The sequence below is a fragment of the Staurois parvus genome, unplaced genomic scaffold (genome assembly GCF_062004578.1).
Source record: "Staurois parvus isolate SC_StPar_1 unplaced genomic scaffold, SC_StPar_1.0 ptg001058l, whole genome shotgun sequence".
NCBI lineage: Eukaryota > Metazoa > Chordata > Amphibia > Anura > Ranidae > Staurois > Staurois parvus.
Genome location: NW_028318854.1, coordinates 630,001 through 649,956, shown reverse-complemented (window position 1 = coordinate 649,956; position 19,956 = coordinate 630,001). Strand labels below are relative to the sequence as shown.

The following is a 19,956-nucleotide window of genomic DNA, read 5'->3' as shown; positions in this document are numbered from 1 at the left end:
ACTTGGTTTACGTGCTGCGTCTGACCCCGCTACACCACCTGAGTACGAGAATGAGAGCACAAAGATGGCGGCGGGTTTAGCTTTTAATTCAGAGCAAAGATGGCGGTTGATTTTGGCTTTAGAGGCTTAATTTTATTCGGGAGCCAGTGAAAAGCTAATGACATCAATAAGCTTTGAAAAGTAAATCTAGTGTAAACCATGGTCTGGGTGCTAGCTATAAAGTGTAACAAGTGATGTTGACCATAGCAACTGTATTGCGCTTGGGTTCACACTGATGTAGTGAGGAATTTGCACCGTTTTAATGAGCAAATTCCTCAACGAATCATAATTGCACCCCATTCAAGTGAACCGCTGCGTGTGTATGTTAACATCCCGAAATCGGTTCGCAAAACGTGCGATGGGCAGAATCAAATCGCATGGGCGCAAATACCTATGTTATCCGATTCTAGCGCAGACAAAAAAAAGGGTCCTGCACCTTTTTGGTGCAAATGCGGTGCTGTTTGAGCCACGCAAAATGTATAGCTCAAATTGCACAGAGTTCACATGTGATTTGCACAGGAATGCGGTGCAGTTCCTGTGTGAATCATATGTGATATGCCGCACAAGTGTGAACCCAGGCTGAGGGCCAGTTCACACTACATGCATTTCAGCTGCTTTTTTTCTGCATCCAAACCGCACAGACAGTAGGTTATATGGTTGTCAATGTCATAGTTCACATCAGTGCTTGCGGTTCCAGTTGCAGAAAAAAAAGTAGAACAGGCTGCATTTTTCTTGCACAGAACTGTACTGGAATGCGGTAAAACACATCAAAAACACACTGCAATGCACATGTCCCTATTTCAATTGAAGAAAAAGAGAGGGAAAAAATGAACCAGAAAGCTTTAAAAATGCACCGGGACGCATCAAAAACGCACCGGAACACGCCAAAAACGCGCATGCAGATAAGCATCCGGAACACATCTGGACTGCGTTTCTATAGTTTGAACTGATCCTAAAGCTTAGTGACTAGCAAGTAGTGAGCTAGAACACACTGGGGTGGAACTACTAAGAGTCCATGTTCAGGGCGGTCTGCTGCAGTGTGTTTAATGCGTGTTCATTCATGTGTGTTGTGTTATAGTGGACTTTTATCACCCCAAACACAAAATTCCATGGTGCATGCATCACTGCATGCCTGTCTGTAAATGTCATAAGAATAATTTGGCAAATCAAATTTTTTTTGAAGAACTCATATATTAACCACTTCAGGTCCAGACACTTTTACCCCCTTCCTGTCCAGGCCAATTTTCAGCTTTCAGCGCTATCACACTTTAAATGACAATTGCGCGGTCATGCAACACTGTACCCATATGAATTTTTTTGCATTTTTTGAGACAGATAAAACTTTATTTTGGTGGTATTTATTCACCACTGGGATTTTTATTTTTTTGCTATATAAATGAAAATGTCCAAAAATTTTGAAAAAAATGTGTTTTTCTTATAAAATTTTGCAAATAAATAATATTTCTTCATAAATCTTGGCCAAAATGTATTTGGTTATCTTTTTAGTAAAAAAAAAAAAAAAAATAACCCAATTTAGTTTATAACCAAAAATTATAATTTTTCAAATTTTGTTTTACATTTTAATTTTTTTTTATATTATTATTTATTTAAACATACTGTCACCCTAGCTGTACAGTGTTACCATAGTGACACTGTACTACTTATAGGGGTGATGAAGATTTTTTCTTTTTTTTTACACGGATTGCTTTTACACACTTAAAGGCTGTAAAAGCAATTATTTCTCTTTCTCTCTGGCTGCATTCTTGCAGCCATTGAGAAATAATGTGTGAGCTGTGATTGGTCACAGCTTGTCACATGGTAGAAGGCTGTTGTGAATAGTCTTGTGCCATGTGATCTCTGTGATCATTCACAGATTTCACTAGTAGTAAGCAATGATGTCAGTAAGTGACATCTTGCTTACTACTAGACATGATCAGGACCTCACACAGAGATCCCATACAGTGATCGGTACAGCGTGGTGTGCGATCCCAGGGAGCGCGCACAGCCAGAAAAAGCGGGTGCCGTTTATGAACAGCAACCCTCTCCTGCACTGCTCCCGTAAAAAGGTTCGGTCCGAGCATGTAGGCCCTTTACAAAATAATCTAGAGTGGGTGACTGAGGACATAGAGAAGTCCAATTTATTAAATACCTTCTTCAGCTCTGTGTATACAAAGGAGCATGGGGGAGCTCTTGTCCATAATGGGCATGGTATTGACACAGCTCCAGATGATCCACATTGGCTCACAACTGATATGATCCAGAAATATTTAGACAGAATAAAGGTGAATAAAGCACCTGGACCGGATGGCATACACCCACGGGTCCTTAAAGAATTGAGCTCTGTCATTTCAAAGCCATTGTTTCTTATTTTTAGGGACGCTTTATGACTGGCATAGTACCACTGGATTGGCATAAGGCCAATGTGGTGTCAATATTTAAAAAGGGGTCAAAATCTTTCCCAAGTACTGTATCTCCCAGAAGTGAGTACACCCCTCACATTTTTGTAAATATTTTATTCTTTTTTCATGTGACAACACTGAAGAAATGACACTTTTCTACAATGTAAAGTAGTGAGTATACAGCTTGTCTAACTGTAAAATTTGCTGTCCCCTCAAAATAACTCAACACACAGCCAGGGGCGGACTGACAACTCATGGGGCCCCCAGGCAATAGGGGATCATGGGGCCCCTGTGTCCTTGCCCAAACTCAAAAAAGCCTATGAAAAAGGTACCAGGGGCATCTCATGGGGCCCCTACTCACCCCGGGCCCTCGGGCAGTGCCCGAATTTCCAAATGGTCAGTCCGCCCCTGCACACAGCCATTAAAGCGGAGCTCCAGTCCCTAAAATAATTTTTTTTTAAAAGCAGACCCAGGATTGCCTTTCCGTTAACATCAACAATTGGATATACTGTAGTTATTAGTTATAGCCTTGTAATTACTTTTAAATATGTTAAACGTTACCTGGATCTTGGAAGCAGGCAGGTGCCATGATGGCTGTGGGCATCTGAAGCCTGCAAGTCTTTACTTCCTGGAGTTTGTGCTGCTGGCTATCCCAGCATGCATCACTCGATCTCACGCCTGCGCAGTACTGACACTGCTCGGCGCTAATATACTACAGGTTTCCATAACAATAGCGGGGGCGGCAGAAGTTCCCAACACAGGACTCTGGTAAAATGGCGCCAAACTCCTCCCATTTGCGTCATTTCCTGTTTTGAAGTACTGCGATAGTCAATCACTAGGAACCCAAAGGACTCCTGGGATACAGGACCTGACATCCCAGAAGACTTTGCAATTCGCCTTAACACGTCATCGCCTAGGCGGCTGGGACCGGAACTTCAGTCCTGAAACTTGATTTAAAGGTGTTTATAATACGAAGAAAAACCACTGGCAACAAAAGTGAGTACACCCCTAAGAGGAAATGTCCAAATTGGGCCCAAAGTGTCAATATTTTGTGTGGCCACCATTATTTTCCAGCACTTCCTTAACCCTCTTGGGCATGGAGTTCACCAGAGTTTCACAGGTTGCCACTGGAGTCCTCTTCCACTCCTCCATGACGACATCACAGAGCTGGTGGATGTTAGAGACCTTGTGCTCCTCCACCTTCCATTTGAGGATACCCCACAGATGCTCAATAGTGTTTAGGTCTGGAGACATGCTTGGCCAGTCCATCACCTTTACCCTCAGCTTCTTTAGCAAGGCAGTGGTCATCTTGGAGGTGTGTTTGGGGTCGTTATCCCGTGCTTCTTAATTGATTTTTTTGTGTGAAAAAAACTTGCATAAGTGTGCTCCCCTGGATTTGACTAGAAACCACCCCCGTGATGGCACAAGCTCCGACTGAACTCCGACAAGACCCAACCCCCCTTTTCAAATCCTGGCAAGACCACCCTTCAATGCTGCGTACTCCAATCAAGTAAGTAACCGCCCCCCCCCCCCTTTTCCTCTTGCATAGACTCCCACCCAAAATACACGCTCCGCCTCGTCTGCACGCCCCAGTCATGCTGGCCCTCCCTTTTAGCTTCGCTCAGTCCAGGCCTTGACTGAACTTCCACTTTAGATTTTATTGTCCTACTACCTGGTTTCCCTGGGGCACTGGTGACGTAGCCCTGGCCTCACTGGTGCCCCCTGGGAAGGCTATCTCCCTAGTGCCTTCCAGGGAACTCTCACATATGCACCAGACGAGATATGGGCAACCTGGTATTGAACAATAGGCCATGTCAGATCTTGTACAGTACATGTGCTGCATGAGATCTAGAACATACACCATGTATGATCTGCATGCTTTGTTACTGAAAAATAAAAGGTCATGTCAGATCTTGGCATACGGCGCTTGCATCTAAACTTTCTTTGGTCATTTGTTTTGTTTCTGATTATTTTCACTTATGTTTTTAACAGTTTGTATTTTGTGATAGTAATTGTATCTATGATGTTAAGTAGGGGTTAATTGTGGCAATCTGTCTCAGCTGGAAGGGGGTTGGTTTTCCACCCCTTTTATCAATGAATGGACCCTTGATGTGTTGTGATCAAGTACTTCACTGTGTGAAACGCGTTAACGTTCCTGTGTACTTGTTGCGGTTATCCTGTCAGCTTTGCCATAAAGATAATTACCATCATCCTGGCACAGAGTGCGAGGTCACCTTTTTCTTGTTCTGGCACTTGTACCATATGTGATCTGGAGTAGCTCATTATTCTTCAATGACAGGCCTCATATGGTGTATCAATGAGATCTGGAACAATACGATCAATGGGCCAGCACAGGACAAAGAAGTAGAAGCTTGTCACTGATGTTATTCTTAAATATAGCAATGTAGAATGCAGAGCCCAGGCGGGTAGGACCTGCGATAAAAAGGCCAATGAATAAAGAAAGAAACTTGTTCCTCTTTGTAGCGTTAGGGCTTGTTAATGTGCACAGCAGCGTTTGGTGCTCTTCTGAAAGGCGATCTGCAGTGGATTGCTTTTCAGATGGCATTTGGCAGGCAGTGAGTAGGCACTATGTTATCTCTTTCTACCTGATTTTTTGCATGTGGTTGGGGGGGGGGGGGGTCATTGCAGTGAGGCCCCATAGACTTGCATGGGTCATGCTCGGGAGCAGTTTCTTAGGGATGGGGGGGGGGTCCTGCTTACAGCAGCCTATTCATGTGGTTAGACTGTCAACGCACCACAGTAGGCTAAGGCTCCATGCACACTGGGCGTTTTGATAACGCTGGTAACGTTAGCTGTGTTACATTAAAAACATGTTTTTTTTAGCTTTCCTTAGTGTTTTTGCATTAGCATTTTGCCTCCTTTTCCTACATTTGCGTTTTTTAAAGTTTTTTTACAAACAAAATCTATTTTTTTTGGTCAAGAAAACGTCAAAAAATGCCAGTTTGTGGCATTTTACTGCATTTTTCAGAGTTAGAGCGTTTTTACAGCTAACAAAATCCTCTAGAAACCCACTAATCCTGGGTTTTTTTTCCAGCCAAAAAACGCTGATTACAGTCTATGTGTGCATGGACACATAGGATAACATGCTGGGGGGTTTACTGGGTGTCGAAAAAAACCATCAAAAGCCAAAAACAGCCGCTGTAAAAACATCCAGTGTGCATGAGGACTAAATATCACGTCTTCACCAAGTTTGGTGAGTGCTGTGTACCACAATGCACAGTAGCGTGTAGCGTGTTACACTGCAATGCAGGTGTGTTGATGTGCCGTTCACAATTACCACAGCGCACGGTTATGAAAGGGTCCTAACTGAATAGAGATTGTTCACTCAGCAAGCCTTACAGTGACATTCAACTCATTTTTTGTTTTGAAACTAAACAAAACCCCAGGTGGTTTAGGCCATAATGTACTAGTATGTACTACATATCACATATATACTTATCACTGATCCCTCAGGTCCCAGGCGCTTCCATTTTCACTTGGTCTTCCTTCCCGGTACCATTTGTTAGGCTGTAATGATGTCATTTCACACAGGAGTCACATCATCACAGCACTCAGCGGGTGTCATAAATGTATACTGAGCTGCACATGTGTGGCGCAGAGGACATGACAGGCAGGGGGAACCATATTTGCCAATAGTGTCTCTTCTGTCATAAAAACCCCACCTGTAAGCAATTTTTTAAAAAGTGGGTCTAATACCACTTTAGCCACTAGCCTACATGGCACTTATACCCCCTTCCTGCCCAGGCCAATTTCCAGCTTTCAGCACTGTTGCACTTTGAATGACAATTGCGTGGTCATGCAACACTGTACCCATATGAAATTTTTATCATTTTTTTTGTGACAGATAGAGCTTTATTTTGGTTGTATTTAATCACCTCTGGGTTATTTTTTCTTAAGCCAAAAACCACTAAAAATTTTGAAAAAAACCCCGTTTTTTCTTAATTTTTGTTATAAAATTTTGTAAATAAGTAATTTTTCTCCTTCACTGATGTGCGCTAATGAGGCTGCAGTGATGGGCACCGATAGGCTGCACTGATGGACACTGATAGGTGGCACTGATGGGCATTGACAGGCATCACTGATGGGCACTGAAAGGCCGCACTCATATGGCACTGATAGGCGGCACTGACTGGCACTGTTAGGCAGCACTGACTGACATTGATAGGTGGCACTGAAAGGCAGCTCAGATGGCCACTGATATGTGGCATTGAAATGTGGCACTGGCAGGTGGCATGGATGAGCACAGAGCTGGCACTGATGGACACTGGCAGATAGCGCTGCTGGGGCTACATAGATCATCAGTGCACTGATGATCTGTGTAGATGTCCCCTCCGAGGAATGCCGATTACCGACTATCCTCTCGAGCTGTCAGCTAGTGAGGAGAGAAATGCCGATAACCGGCATTTCCCTGTTTACATGTGACCAGCTGTGATTGGACACAGCTGATCATATGACCGAGCCAACATCTTCGGCTCTTTCCATAGATCGGTGATCAGCTGTGTCCAAGGAACACAGTGCGATGCCGATAGCCGCGCGCTCCCAGAGCCACGCATGCGCGGTGGGAATGAGAGTCCTCCCAGAACAAGAGCCGTGCGTCCGTCATATTACTATATGGCAGGTGGGAGGCGGTTAATAAGGTGAATTTTCCAACTCCAATTTCAAAAAAAGTTGTGTGCTGTGTAAAATCTACATAAAAATGGAATACAAGGATTTGCAAATCTCATAAACCCATATTTTATTCACAATCGAAAACTTGTCAAAAGTTTAAACTGAAAAAAGGTCATTTTGAAATTTTGGCAGCAACACGTCTCAAAAAAGTTGGGACAGGGCAACACAAAGCTGACAAAGTGATACTAACATTTTTCAACTAATTCAGGCCATACATGGGTCGAATTCCAAAAGAATTTTCTTTTGAAAATTGTAACTAAGAATTTTCATTCAAATTTCACACCATTAGTGGGCCGCAGCATCAGCAATTTCAGTGCGGCCATCGAATTTTGAGTGATCGGGCATGTTGGAAATTTTTTTTAAAAACTAACACATTTCTAATCATTGATGGGAGAAACATGCAAGAAATAAAATTGAAAAGGAAATAAGCATGAGTTCTGACCTGGAAAGAAAAGAAGATTCCCAGCCACGAAAATTATTTTCTGTAGCAACGTGAGCTGAAATTGAAGGCTTGGTTGGTTGAATTTCAAAATCAATGGTGGCACCATCGGATTACAAACCACACAAAATTTCCGATTTGCTACAGAAAATTTGTTCAGAATTTGACCCATGTATGGCCTGCATTATTAGGTTAATTGGCAACAGGTCAGTAAAATGATTGGGTATAAAAAAAAAGAGCATCTTGGAGAGTCAGAGTGTCTCAGAAGTAAAGATGGGCAGAGGTTCACCAATCTGTGAAAGGCTGTTTATAAAAAATTAGAAAAGAAGAAGGCGGCGCCCTCTAAGTGCAGCATTAAAACTCTTTAATATGGCTGAAAATAGTACATGCTACTCACAAAGGCATGGTGGAAAAGCACTTGTAATATGGAATAATAGGCATCCGCTGTGTGAAGGGACAGGAGTCATGCAGGATGGTCCAGTATTAGGCGGCGTTGCCGGTGGCTCCCAGCATTTCCTCCCTCTGGACGGAGAAGACGTCACTTCCGGCCACATGATGGCAGGGTAGGGGGTGCACGTTCAGAGTATGCACGCTCCCTCTTCAGAATAATGTTCTTCAACGTAAAATTGCGGAGACAATAGATATATCATCATCTACAGTACATATCAAACGATTCAGAGAATCTGGAGAAATCTCTGTGTGCAAGGGACAAAGCCCAAACACAATATTGGATGCCTGTAATCATTGGGCTCTCAAGCGGTGCTGCATTAAAAACAAACATGAATCTGTGATGGACATCACTGCATGGGCTCTGGGATACTTCCAAAAATCACTGTGAACACAAATCACTGTACAATCCAAAAATGCAAGTTATATCTGGATCATGTTCAGATATAGTCATATCCAAACATGATCCAGAAACGCTGTCATCTTCCCTGGGCCAAAGCTCATTTAAAATGGTCTGTTGCAAAGTGGAAAACTGTTCTGGGGTCAGATGAGTCGAAACTTGACTTCCTCTTTGGCAACCATAGGAGAGGAGCTGCATGCTCCGGACTAAATAGGAAAAAGGGACTTTCTGACTTGTAATAACTGCTCAGTTCAAAAACCTGCATCTCTGATGGTATGGGGGTACATTAGTACGCAAGTAATGGGCAGTTTGCACATCTGGAAAGGCACCATCAATGCTGAAAGATATATTTGTGTTTTAGAGAAGCATATGCTCCAGACAACATCTTTTTCAAGGAAGGCTTTGCATATTTCAGCAGGACAATGCTAAATCGCATACATCTTTGACAACAGCATGGCTTCATAATAGAAGAGTCTGGGTATTTAATTGGCCTACCTGCAGTCCAGAACTTTCATCAATTGAAAATATTTGGCGTATCTTGAAAATGTGGGTTTATGAGATTTGCAAATCATTGGATACTGTTTTTTTTAGAATATACACAGTGCCCCAACTTTTTTGGAATTGGGGTTGTAGTAAATCTAGTCGGTGTCCACTTCGAATACGTTGTCATGTGCAAGGGAAGCCATACTTTGTGAAGAGTACCAAATAATCACCAGTGCAAAATTCCTCCACCAATCTTCTCACCACAAAAACAAAATGTGCACTATTTTTTCTGGGCTGTACTACAGGTAGGTTATGGTAGTAACAAGAAACACACAGCTAAATAAATTTTTTTTTTTACTATTTTGGGCCAGTTTTCCTTTGATAATAAAAAAAAAAAAAAAAAAAAATCAGGAGATATCCATTACCATTTACCACCAAATGAAAGCCCAATTTGTCCTGAAAAAAACGCGGTATAATTCACCTGGATGTACAAAGTAGTTGTGATGATATGTACGGTTTTACTAACACATGTCAACATTGTAAAATTGTGCTTAGGCATTTTGATTTGTTTTACCCTTAGGCGTGAAGGGGTTAATGAAAGACAATCAGAAAGGTGGACTTCGCTTTTAACACATTTTATTGCTGTCTGTGTCCTTGCTAGAAAAGCACAGACAGTCATAAAATTGTGTTTTTATTGTGCATATGTTTCTGTTGGAGAAATTTCCTGGCCAAAAGACCACCATCACATGAACAGAAAACGGAGGGAGATAGTTCCCCTAAATCAGTGCTTCTCAACTCCAGTCCTCATGGACCCCCAACAGGTCATGTTTTCAGGATTTCCCTCAGATGAAACAGCTGTGGTAATTACTAAGGCAGTGAAACTGATCAAATCACCTGTGCAAAATAATGGAAATCCTGAAAACATGACCTGTTGGGGGTCCATGAGGACTGGAGTTGAGAAACACTGCCCTAAATGGACACAGGCAAAAAAAAAAAAAAAAAAGGAAGAAGATTAAAAACACAAGTAGTAAGGATAAATAAATAGAAAACAGGCTTCAAACCACACGCTTTACAGATATACAATTTTTATTAATACGAATTACAATTCAAACAAACAGTTCTGCGTACAAAACACGACTGTTAAAGCTCATTAAACCAAACTTAATTATAAAAACAATAAAAAAAAACAAACAAGAACTTCCAGTTAAAGGCAAATTGGCCTATTTTAGTGCAAGTACAGATGAAGGTGAGCTCGGATGTAAAGCAATGTACAACATCGTCCTCCATGTACTACAATAAATATTCTCGCGGAGCGTGCAGTGCACTCCCTGTCATATTTCTTTAGAGGTAACGTAAGGTTCTCACACAGATAACAGTCATTTCTGTGCATTTGTCTTTTGCTTTTCCTGCCTGTAAACATGACTACAGAAAAATTCCAGTACTTCTCATTGGTGCTTAACACAATCATATAGAAGATACTTAAGAATACTTGTATCCTGTGTCAATCCTGTAGTGGTAGGTTAATTGGCATTTACTGAAATTGAACCCCACAGTATGTGAAGGGACATTAGATTGTAAGCTGCTTTGGGGGCAGCAAGTTAAAGAATGGTTCATTTCCTGCTTTAAGACCTGGTTTGGAAAAATTTGAATGACAGCTCGTGGCATAGGTTCCCACCTGCTCACCCTATAGAGGATGTGATAAAAAGGTACACAAAAAAGCTGCAAAGATTGCCTTTCATTGCCACAGATGTGAAATGTTACATCCATGGAAGGCCAGGTTAACCAACTGACTTACACTGTTTCAGCCAATGGTTCACCGAAAAACAAGAGAATTTTCAGCTATATATTGTGTTCGGGAATGAGTGTGAACGGATACCATTTTCTTGAAGTTCAAGTGGAGCCTCATGAACTGGTGTATGTCCCACCCAGCACCAGGAAAGAGTACCAGTCTGGCTGAAATAAAGCTTTTGGGGCATTTTGAGTGGTACTGACGTTTTAATTAAGAAAGCACTTACTTTGTTCTCTGGCCTAACTATAGCCTCTGGCAGAATCTTCACGTCCAACACACTTTGGTCCTCTGCTGTGCACTGTTGATCCTCTTGGTGGCTCCTATGTCACCATCCTTTCCTGTAATGGGAGGTAGGGGCCGTTGGGAGAAACCACAGTGCACAACGGAAGACATAGGCATCCAACACATCCAGGAGTGTTGTATGCGGAAGATTCTGCCAGTGGCTGTAGCTAATCAAAAGACCACAAGCAAGGACCTACTGCCCCATAGAGAAGTAAGCAAAAAAAGTCTCATTTTGCAGGAGCACTGAATGCAAATGCTGTATAATTGGGGAAATGAATGAATTAGTGTTACTTATGTATCATCATAGAAGACACAGTGTTTATTGCTTTATTCTGGGTGCGATTTAGTGCTTTATTCTGGGTGCGATTTATGAAGTACAGTCCTTCATACTGGTGACATTTGTAGACTGCCTGGGCCTACCTACAGGACCTTAAGGCCAAGCACTTATTGAATCAATGACTGGTCTAGAAGAACCTCTCAACTGTTTTGGTCCAGAGGAACTCTTCAAATAATTTTCAGGAGAGAAAGTCCCCTTACAGTGGTGGCCAGTGGGACAAATTCCCCTTTTTTCAGACATCTAAAAAGATCTCTGGTGTCATGCTGCTGGCTCTTTCAAGTGGCATAGGACAGGGAACTATGTAGGCACCATCATCAGATGGAAGGTCAATCAGCCACAGCTCAAGGAACCCCTAGCAACCCTAGTCGAGAATGGTTGGTATAGAAGCAGCTGATCCCGTTCATAGAAACTCATGGGCTTTGAGTATTCGTGTTGGGAATCGGGGTGGGGGTAAATCTTGCATGTCACGTTTTACCTCTTTATTCTTTTAAATGGTAAATATTTTAATTCGTTGAAGAGGCAATATGATAAAGTTATACCTTTTACTGGGGAACTGAGAAAAAGATTATACGAACATACAAGGCACTAATATTTCCCCTTCATGCAAATTCACAGATTAAAGTGTTATTTCCACTCTTGCAGCCAAGCTGTGATAACACCTACTTTATATCAAAGCAGAACTTCACTCTTTCAATCAACATGGACTATTCGTAATCCTTATGCTGCTAGCATTCGTAAATAGATCAAAAAGTATTTCATATTTACTTGGTTCAACTTTTTTGCTTTCTTTCATTTACTTCCTGGTTTCCATGCCTAGGCAAATGAGGTTATACATCCTGGGAGTCTTCAGGGGGGGAGGGAAGGTTCTCAGTTCAGCCAATGCCTGAGCTAAGAGGTGTTTTTTTAAAATGATCTCTCAGCAAAATAAACTATGGAAACAGATGGGTGGATGGAGAAGTTTTTTTTGAACACTAAAAATTAATTATATAGCATTTTTGGTCTGTGGTACTCAGATGCAGTGCAGTTCCACTTTAACTACATGGTCACATTCAGATAGCATAACAAAAAAAAAAATATATAAAAAAAAATTGCTGCAAACCTCTTTACTTGCTGAAAACACATTTTTCGCTTCCTCCTTCTATAAAATGTTAAAGAGGTGGTGGGGAGTTGTGTTTACCATAATCAACTCTCACTCTGTACTATCCTGGCAGATCTCAGTACGAATTGTAAATTAGATGAGCACACTGTCTGTCCTAACAAAGGGTTAAGGATCTCAAGGCTTGGGAATTAACTTTAAATATGCTGTTGAATGGGAAAACAAAAAAAAAGAACACAATAGAGAGGAGGGGGTTCTCAACTTTGACTGCTAAAGTTGAAATACATTTTAAATAAAACCTAATATAAATGTATTGAAGTTTTTTGGGTAGCTATTAAAAGTATCAATTTGAAATTGCTTTTCCAAAAATATTTTTTTTAACACTAGAATGAATTACTTTTTGTTCCATGTAGGTAAAAATAAAACACAAAAAAGTGAACACAAAAATGCACAACCTCTTCAGGTTATTAGGAAAACCCATCATCTTCACAGCAATATTCTGGGAAAAACCAGTCTGCTAAAACCATCAATTATTTTATGAGGATCTAGAAATCCATTGCTGTGTCTTTCTCAACCATTTATTTGGCTAATCAAGCACTCATGAGAAAGCAACCTATTGGTTTTCTCCAAACTGATGACATCATCCAGAAACAAAATGGCTGTCTTTACTAAGAGGTGACAGCGGATTTTAAAGACTTATTGGCACAATGCACCTGAGTACAAAATTAGTTATTCTAGCAACAAGAAATAGAAGTATAAATATAAATCTGAGGTACTTGTGTGCTTAGTAGTAGATCTGTTTAAATCACTTATAGGTTCTTGAGGTGGGGTGGGGGGGGGGGGTGAGGAAAGTTTCTTTATATTAAAATTCATGCTTCTGTAGTTCAAGGATTTCCACGCCAGTCTTTTCATACAATAAAACGTGTTTGTAAATGTCAGGTAGAAGACTAATGTACTTTTTTTTTTTTTAATACATTTCTTTATGAAGCCTCAGGCATGAACTTTTCTGGAAGAATTCCATCTGCAGCCAATAGAAACCAAAGTCTATATTTCCTTTTCAAGAAAGAAGCCAATTGGTTGTCAAGGAAAACACCACAATTCTCTCTTAGATATTCATGTATGAGGCTCATTCAAATGTAGTGAATGCTGTGTGAATATTAAAAGGTTCAGTATACGCTATAATGCAGCAAGACTTTTAGGTGAAACCTGATAGAACGAGTCATCCTCCGGTCTCATATCTCCCCTCCATGTTCCGCATATCTGTTCCTGCATATATTGGAATGCTAGCAGTACCAACCTCTTTTTTTAGTTTTCTAAATAGAAGATTAATTGAAATTAGGAGAAAGACCCCTTGTAATGGCTGTGGAAGATGTTCAGAGTTGGAAACTCAAGTCTACCACAGTCACTGAGAGATGCAAGTAATTTCCCAGCATCTAGAAAAACTTGAGTTCTAGGTGGACTGGTCCTTTAAAAATATATACCTCTTCAGTCTAACATTACAAAAAGATTGTTATGAAATTTCCCCCATAGAACATACACTATATAGCCAAAAACGTGGACCTCAGGCCATAACACCTAGCTATAAGGTCAAAGGTATGTGTGGACCCCCTTTAGATTTTTTCCAGTGAAGGGTACCGTAAATGCTAGAGCATACAAACACATTTTAGACAATTGCGCATTGTGGCAACAGCCTGGAGGAGACCCATTTGTGTTCAAGCATGACCTTGCTCCTGTGCACAAGCCCAGCTCCATAAAGACCTGATTCAGTGGTTCACTGTGGATAAATTGGAGTGGTCTGCACAGAGGCTTGAGTTCATCTCTACTTGGGATGAACTGAAACATGGACTAGGAGCCAGGTCTTTTCATTTAACATCAGTGCTTGACCTTACAAATGTGGTTTTGGCTGAATGGGCAGAAATCCCCAGAGACCCTCCACAATCTTGTTGAAAACCTTCTCAGAGGGGTGGCTGTTCAAGTTCAATGGGTGGCAACTCCATATTAATGACTATGAATATGGAATTAAGCTCATATAGATGTGATGGTCAACAGACTACATATTTTGGTCATATAGTGTAGAAACATCACCAAGACGTCTGCATTACCATAGTACAAATTTGATTATTGACCTCTAAAAAGGCTGGCATTAGAATTACATTTGTCGGCAATTAACTTTTTATTTTACCTTTAGATGGGTATGTATGATTTCTTATTCCAAGTCATGATTGGTTTTATTAGAGCAATGAAGTAATGAGTTAAACTTCTGTCTTGTCAGAACTCTTTGAACTTTGCAACGTGTCTGCTTTTATTCAAATATCATGAGGTTCTCTTCCAAAAGTCTCTGAGTAATAAGTCAGGATGTCAAAATCAAATGTTTAAAGGACTTCAGTGGAGTGGATGTTGACATTACCACCGGATTATTTTGGACAGTTGCCTAGATGTTGCCAAGAGTTTAGGTATTTATTCCCTGTAGAAACGATTAGAAATCTCTTTGGAGTGCATTTACAGAATAGAAAAATAAAATAAGTGTCATTCCAGCTACAGCCATTTACTGTCTGAGAACCAACACAGTGATGATCCACTATAGCAGTCACCAGGCACAAAACAGTTTTCTGGCCGTCACCCCAGACCTCCTAAAGAATGCCAGAAAATGAGATTTTTAAAGTACATATCCCATTCATAAATCCAACTTCATCTTCTTGTAGCTGACAAAGTTCTTCAGAGTTAATATTTAGTGGTTATTAGTGGGTAGGTGCATACAATCAGACTCAGACATCAGACTCCTTTCCTGGATAACACCTGCAACAGCCTTTAGAGACAAACTCAATTTCAGGCTTCTCCAGAAGGACATCAGCTGAACTGTTCCATTCACTTATGATGTCTTCTACACGGCTGATGTAGAGGAGGGAGAGAAGAACTCCAAGGAACTGGCAAAAGGGAAGAGAACATAGTAATGAGTGTGTATAGGGGCACAAACACTGCACACTTATTTACAGATGTCTGAGTGGACCACACCAAAAGGTTTGGGCATTGTCCAACACTGGGGTATCTTGTATGGAATTCAAAACACCCTTCTCTAGAGTGGAAATACAGAAGAATATTAAACACCCATCCTGTACATACAGTATGTAAGAGGTTTTTAATGGGGAGCGCGCACGGTCCTCATTCATGTTAAGTTCAAGCAGACAATTTGCATCCACATTACAGTTCTACTTATGCACCATAAACATCAGTATATATTTAAACCATAAGAAAACATGTCATAAATAAAAAAGGACAGATCAACACAAATATCCAAACAACATAAAGGGAGTAGAGCAGAGGACAGGGCATTAGGAAGGAAGAGTATGGGAGTCAGCGGGGCAAAGGGGGTCAGGAGGGCACAGTGGGGGGGGGGGGGGGGGGGGGCATGGCAGGAAATACAGTATAGGGGGCAGGAGGGTAAAGTACAGGGGGGCGAGCTATTGTATTATTTACAGTTTGGTTAACTGGCGATACGCCATCTGTTCATTACCAAAGTATTCCGAATATTTTCTCTGTGGATGTGCCTTTATTTGCATATACTGAATATTTCTCTGTGAATGTTCATTTATTTGCACAGTCAGAATAAAAACAAGTGTTACAAAAAAAAGAAAAGCAAAAAAACAAAAAAAAACAAAAGCAGATGGGGGAAGGGCAGGACAGTACAGTACAGTGGTCAGAAGGGCACAGTATAGGGTGCAGTAATGTATAATACAGAGATGGTCACCTCAAGCAGAGCAGCGCAGGGAAGTGGATGTGTACTGCTATATACACATTGGATGAATAGGAGAGGAGGTCCAGTGGGGATCAGAGAAGTACAATAACCGCCCTTAACCTCTGCAGAGTGGTGGAAGAGTGATGGAAACTGCGGGGGAACATGCATCTGGGGCATTCTATGCATGAAGGTTAAAAATCTTCTTGATACAGCTCCCCCTCAGCCCCCCTAATACGCTAATACTTACCTGAGCTCCAAATTGATCCAGTGATGTGCATGAGCTGCAGCTCTCCTGGGGCTCTCACTCCTCATTGGCTCACACAGCAGTGGGAGCTATTGGCTCTTGCTACTATTATTCACAGCCAATGAGCCAAACAGCGTGGAGGGCAGTGGCTGAGCCGCGCTCTGTATGTGAATGGACAATGTCCATTGGGGTGTTCTGTAGTTCTAACACACCTCTCAGTGTTATCTCAAAAAGGCCTCTGCTCTTTGACTACATGTCCTTTATGTTGTGGAGATCTGAGAGTAGGCGTGGCTGAGTAGTTTAGCAAAAGACAACTGGGCAGGGCTGACACCACAAACATGCAGTGGTTGGTCAGCCCACAACAGGGCTTAAAGTGGTTCTAAAGGCTCAAGGTTTTTTCCCTTCATGCAACCTATGTGCAGCATCCCCCCATAATACTCACCTAATCCCCCTCTCAATCCAGAAATGTACACTGGAGTCTCGGTTGTCCGAGGACTCTCTCTTATCAGTGGCTGAGACAGAAGCGGGAGCCATTGGCGCACACTGTTGTCAATCACAGACAGTAAGCCAATGAGAAGGGGGGGGGGTGGCGATCCACAGCATTGTGTGTGAACAGACAAATGGAGCAGTGGGTGCCCCCATAGAAAGCTGCTTGCTGTGGGGGCACCTGAAAGGAGGGAAGGGCCAGGAGTGCCAGCTGGGGACCCGAGAAGAGGAGGATCCGGTCTGCTCTGTGCAAAATCACTGCATACAGCAGTTAAGTAGACATATTTCTTATTTTTCTGCCTTTAGAAATCACTTTAAGAGTTTAGTTTAATTTCTGACAGGCCAGCTGGCATTTTTCTGTACTTTGCCTATAACATACAGTATACATACATTTTAAAAAACATACTAACAAAAAACATAGGTGTGTCATGTAGGAAAGATGGTACCTTTCCATTTCTAAAGTACCAGACTGTGGTGACTATACAGACTTACCTGTGGAAGAAGAATTCCTAGAAGTATCCCAGCCATAATAGTGTAATTGTCCAAAAACCACATAATGACTGCATTTGTACAGCCCCTGGGGTGGATGATACTCTGTGCTTGCTGTCTCTAAAGATGAAAAAACAAAAAATATATCAGCAATGTAGGAAGAAAGGAGTTCGTTGACTAATGGTTTTGAAAGAACCGCTTGTGATGCCTACATTATCCAATACAATTCTCCCTTATAAGCTTCAGGTTAAAGTGGAATTGACAATGAAGTGATACTAAACACATGCTGTTAAATTTTACATGATCCCTTCAATTTCTGTATATGGATGATGGCACCGTAATTATTTTATTTAAAAAAAAAAAAAAAAAAAAACACCACAACATCACACATCTAAGTACCTTTTTCCTAATCCATATACAGCTGTCACATGACCCAGCTCTTCCCCAGCCTTTCTGCAGGGAAACAGTGGCAGAAGGAGCTTCTAGTCCTCTGCTGCTGGTCACGGTAAAAAAAAAGAAAAAAGAAAAAAAAAAGGCCTTTGGAATACAGAGTAAAAAAAATAAAATATTTTTTGGCAATAACATGGTGTGAGCGGGTTAGTCACAGGCTGTGTCACACCCCTCCAACTTGTGGCTTAGAACAACAGTCAGGTGAAGTCTCCATCAATCTACATGCAAAATTGAAGCGATGTGTAAAATGATGTCACTATATACACCCACTTTATTAATTAAATACACCTGTTCAATTGCTTGGTAACACAAAGTGCTAATCAGCCAATCACATGGCAGCAACTCAATGCATTTAGACATCTAGATGTGGTGAAGACGACTTGCTAAAGTTCAAATCGAGCATCATAATGGGGAATAAAGGGGATTTAAGTGACTTTGAACATGGCATGGTTGTTGGTGCCAGACGAGCTGCTCTGAGTATTTTAAAAACTGCTGATCTACTGGGATTTTCACGCACAACCATTTCTAGGGTTTACAGAGAATGGGCCGAAAAAGAGAAAATATCCAGAGTAGCAGTTGAGTGGACAAAAATGCCTTGTTGATGTCAGAGGTGAATGGGCAGACTGGTTCGAGATTATAGAAAGGCAACAGGAACTCATGTCCATATGGACCAAAATCTGAGAAATATTTTAAACACCTTGTTGAATTAAGGCAGTTCTGAGGGCAAAAGGGGGTCCAACCCAGTGTTAGCAAGGTGTACCCAATAAAGTGGCCGGTGAGTGCAAGTACCTGTAATAAATAAATATCCCACCCCCATTGTGTTTAACTGGTTAGAGGGCATGGAGGAGGGAGGGAGGGAGTGGGCTGTTGGCTGTTATGTACCACTGTGTATATGCCCACATGTGTGATTCTATAGTCACATGGGCTGCTCAGATGTGATAGGGAGGAAATGCTTAGAAAAATCAGTAAAAACAGAGCATGTGCAGAGCTGCCAACACTGCTCTGCAAAATCCCTACCTGCAACGGGGACTTGGACAGAAGGGAGAGAACAGCAGGTTCAACCAGGTTTTTTGCAGAATGCACAAAACAAATTTCATAGTGACAGAGTATGAACAGCATGTAATACAGCATTTATTCATACCTTTTTATGTTGTGGGTTTAATGACCCTTTAAGAACACATTTGCTAACACTTTTTAAGCAGTTACAGCAAAATGATTTTTTCCTTTTGGGATAAAGGTTTTGCAGAAATAAATAAAAGCTGATCATTTGAAGGACCCCTGCCAGTGTTAAATGGTTTGTCTCATCCCTGTAACTGCAAATGAGCTTTTCTGTTGAAAAACAGACTTACTGGTTGGATCACCAGATGTAAATGAAAGAATGAAAGAAAAAAAGAAGAAAAAGAAAAAAAAAAAAAGAAAAAAAAAAAAAACCCACAGCCATCACATCTAAGAACTGGAAAAGTGCAATATAATAAAATGTTTGCTTTTGAATTTAATACTGTTTGAAGAGCCTGGTTCACAACACAATTTCTGCGCTCCGGATGCATGTTTTTGATGCGTTCCCGTGCATTTTCCCCCCCTTATTTATTTCAGGTACTTATATAGCGCCGTCAATTTACGCAGCGCTTCTACATATATATTGTACATTCACATCAGTCCCTAACCCTCAAGGGGCGTACAATCTAAGGTCCCTAACTCACATTCATACATACACATACTAGGGCCAATTTGGACAGGAATCAATTCACCTACCAGCATGTCTTTGGAGTGTGGGAGGAAACCCACACAAGCACAGGGAGAACATGCAAACTCCATGCAGGAGGTGCCATGGTTGGGAATCGAACCCATGACCATTTACTGCAAGGCAGATGTGCTGACCATCAGGCCACTGTGCCACCCATTAAGCCACTGTGCCACCCATTAAGCCACTGTGCCACCCATTAAGCCACTGTGCGCCCCCCTTCATTTCAGTTGAAAACGTGTACATTCCAGTGCCTTTTGCCGCGTTCCAGATACGTTCCTTACAGAAAAATAAATGCAACGTGTTCTACTTTTTCTGACTGCACTGGTGTGAACCATTGAAATCCATGTTAATGTCTATGCATCTTTGATGCACAATAAAAATACACTGGAATGCATTTGGTGTGAACCAGT

The 19,956-nt window shown here is 41.4% G+C and overlaps 1 protein-coding gene across 1 annotated transcript in view; it reads right to left on the bottom strand.

Annotated features, from left to right (window-relative positions):
* Positions 1-9,964: 9,964 nt before the first annotated feature.
* TSPAN15 (tetraspanin 15) overlaps positions 9,965-19,956 on the bottom strand; it is a 76,887-nt gene continuing 66,895 nt past the window's right edge. The window contains exons 7-8 of the mRNA XM_089658196.1: positions 17,356-17,472; positions 9,965-15,324 (exon numbers count right to left, since the gene is read on the bottom strand). Of these exons, the coding sequence (XP_089514322.1) occupies positions 15,166-15,324; positions 17,356-17,472 (276 nt within the window). The 3' untranslated portion in view covers positions 9,965-15,165. The remainder of the gene's footprint in view (positions 15,325-17,355; positions 17,473-19,956) is intronic.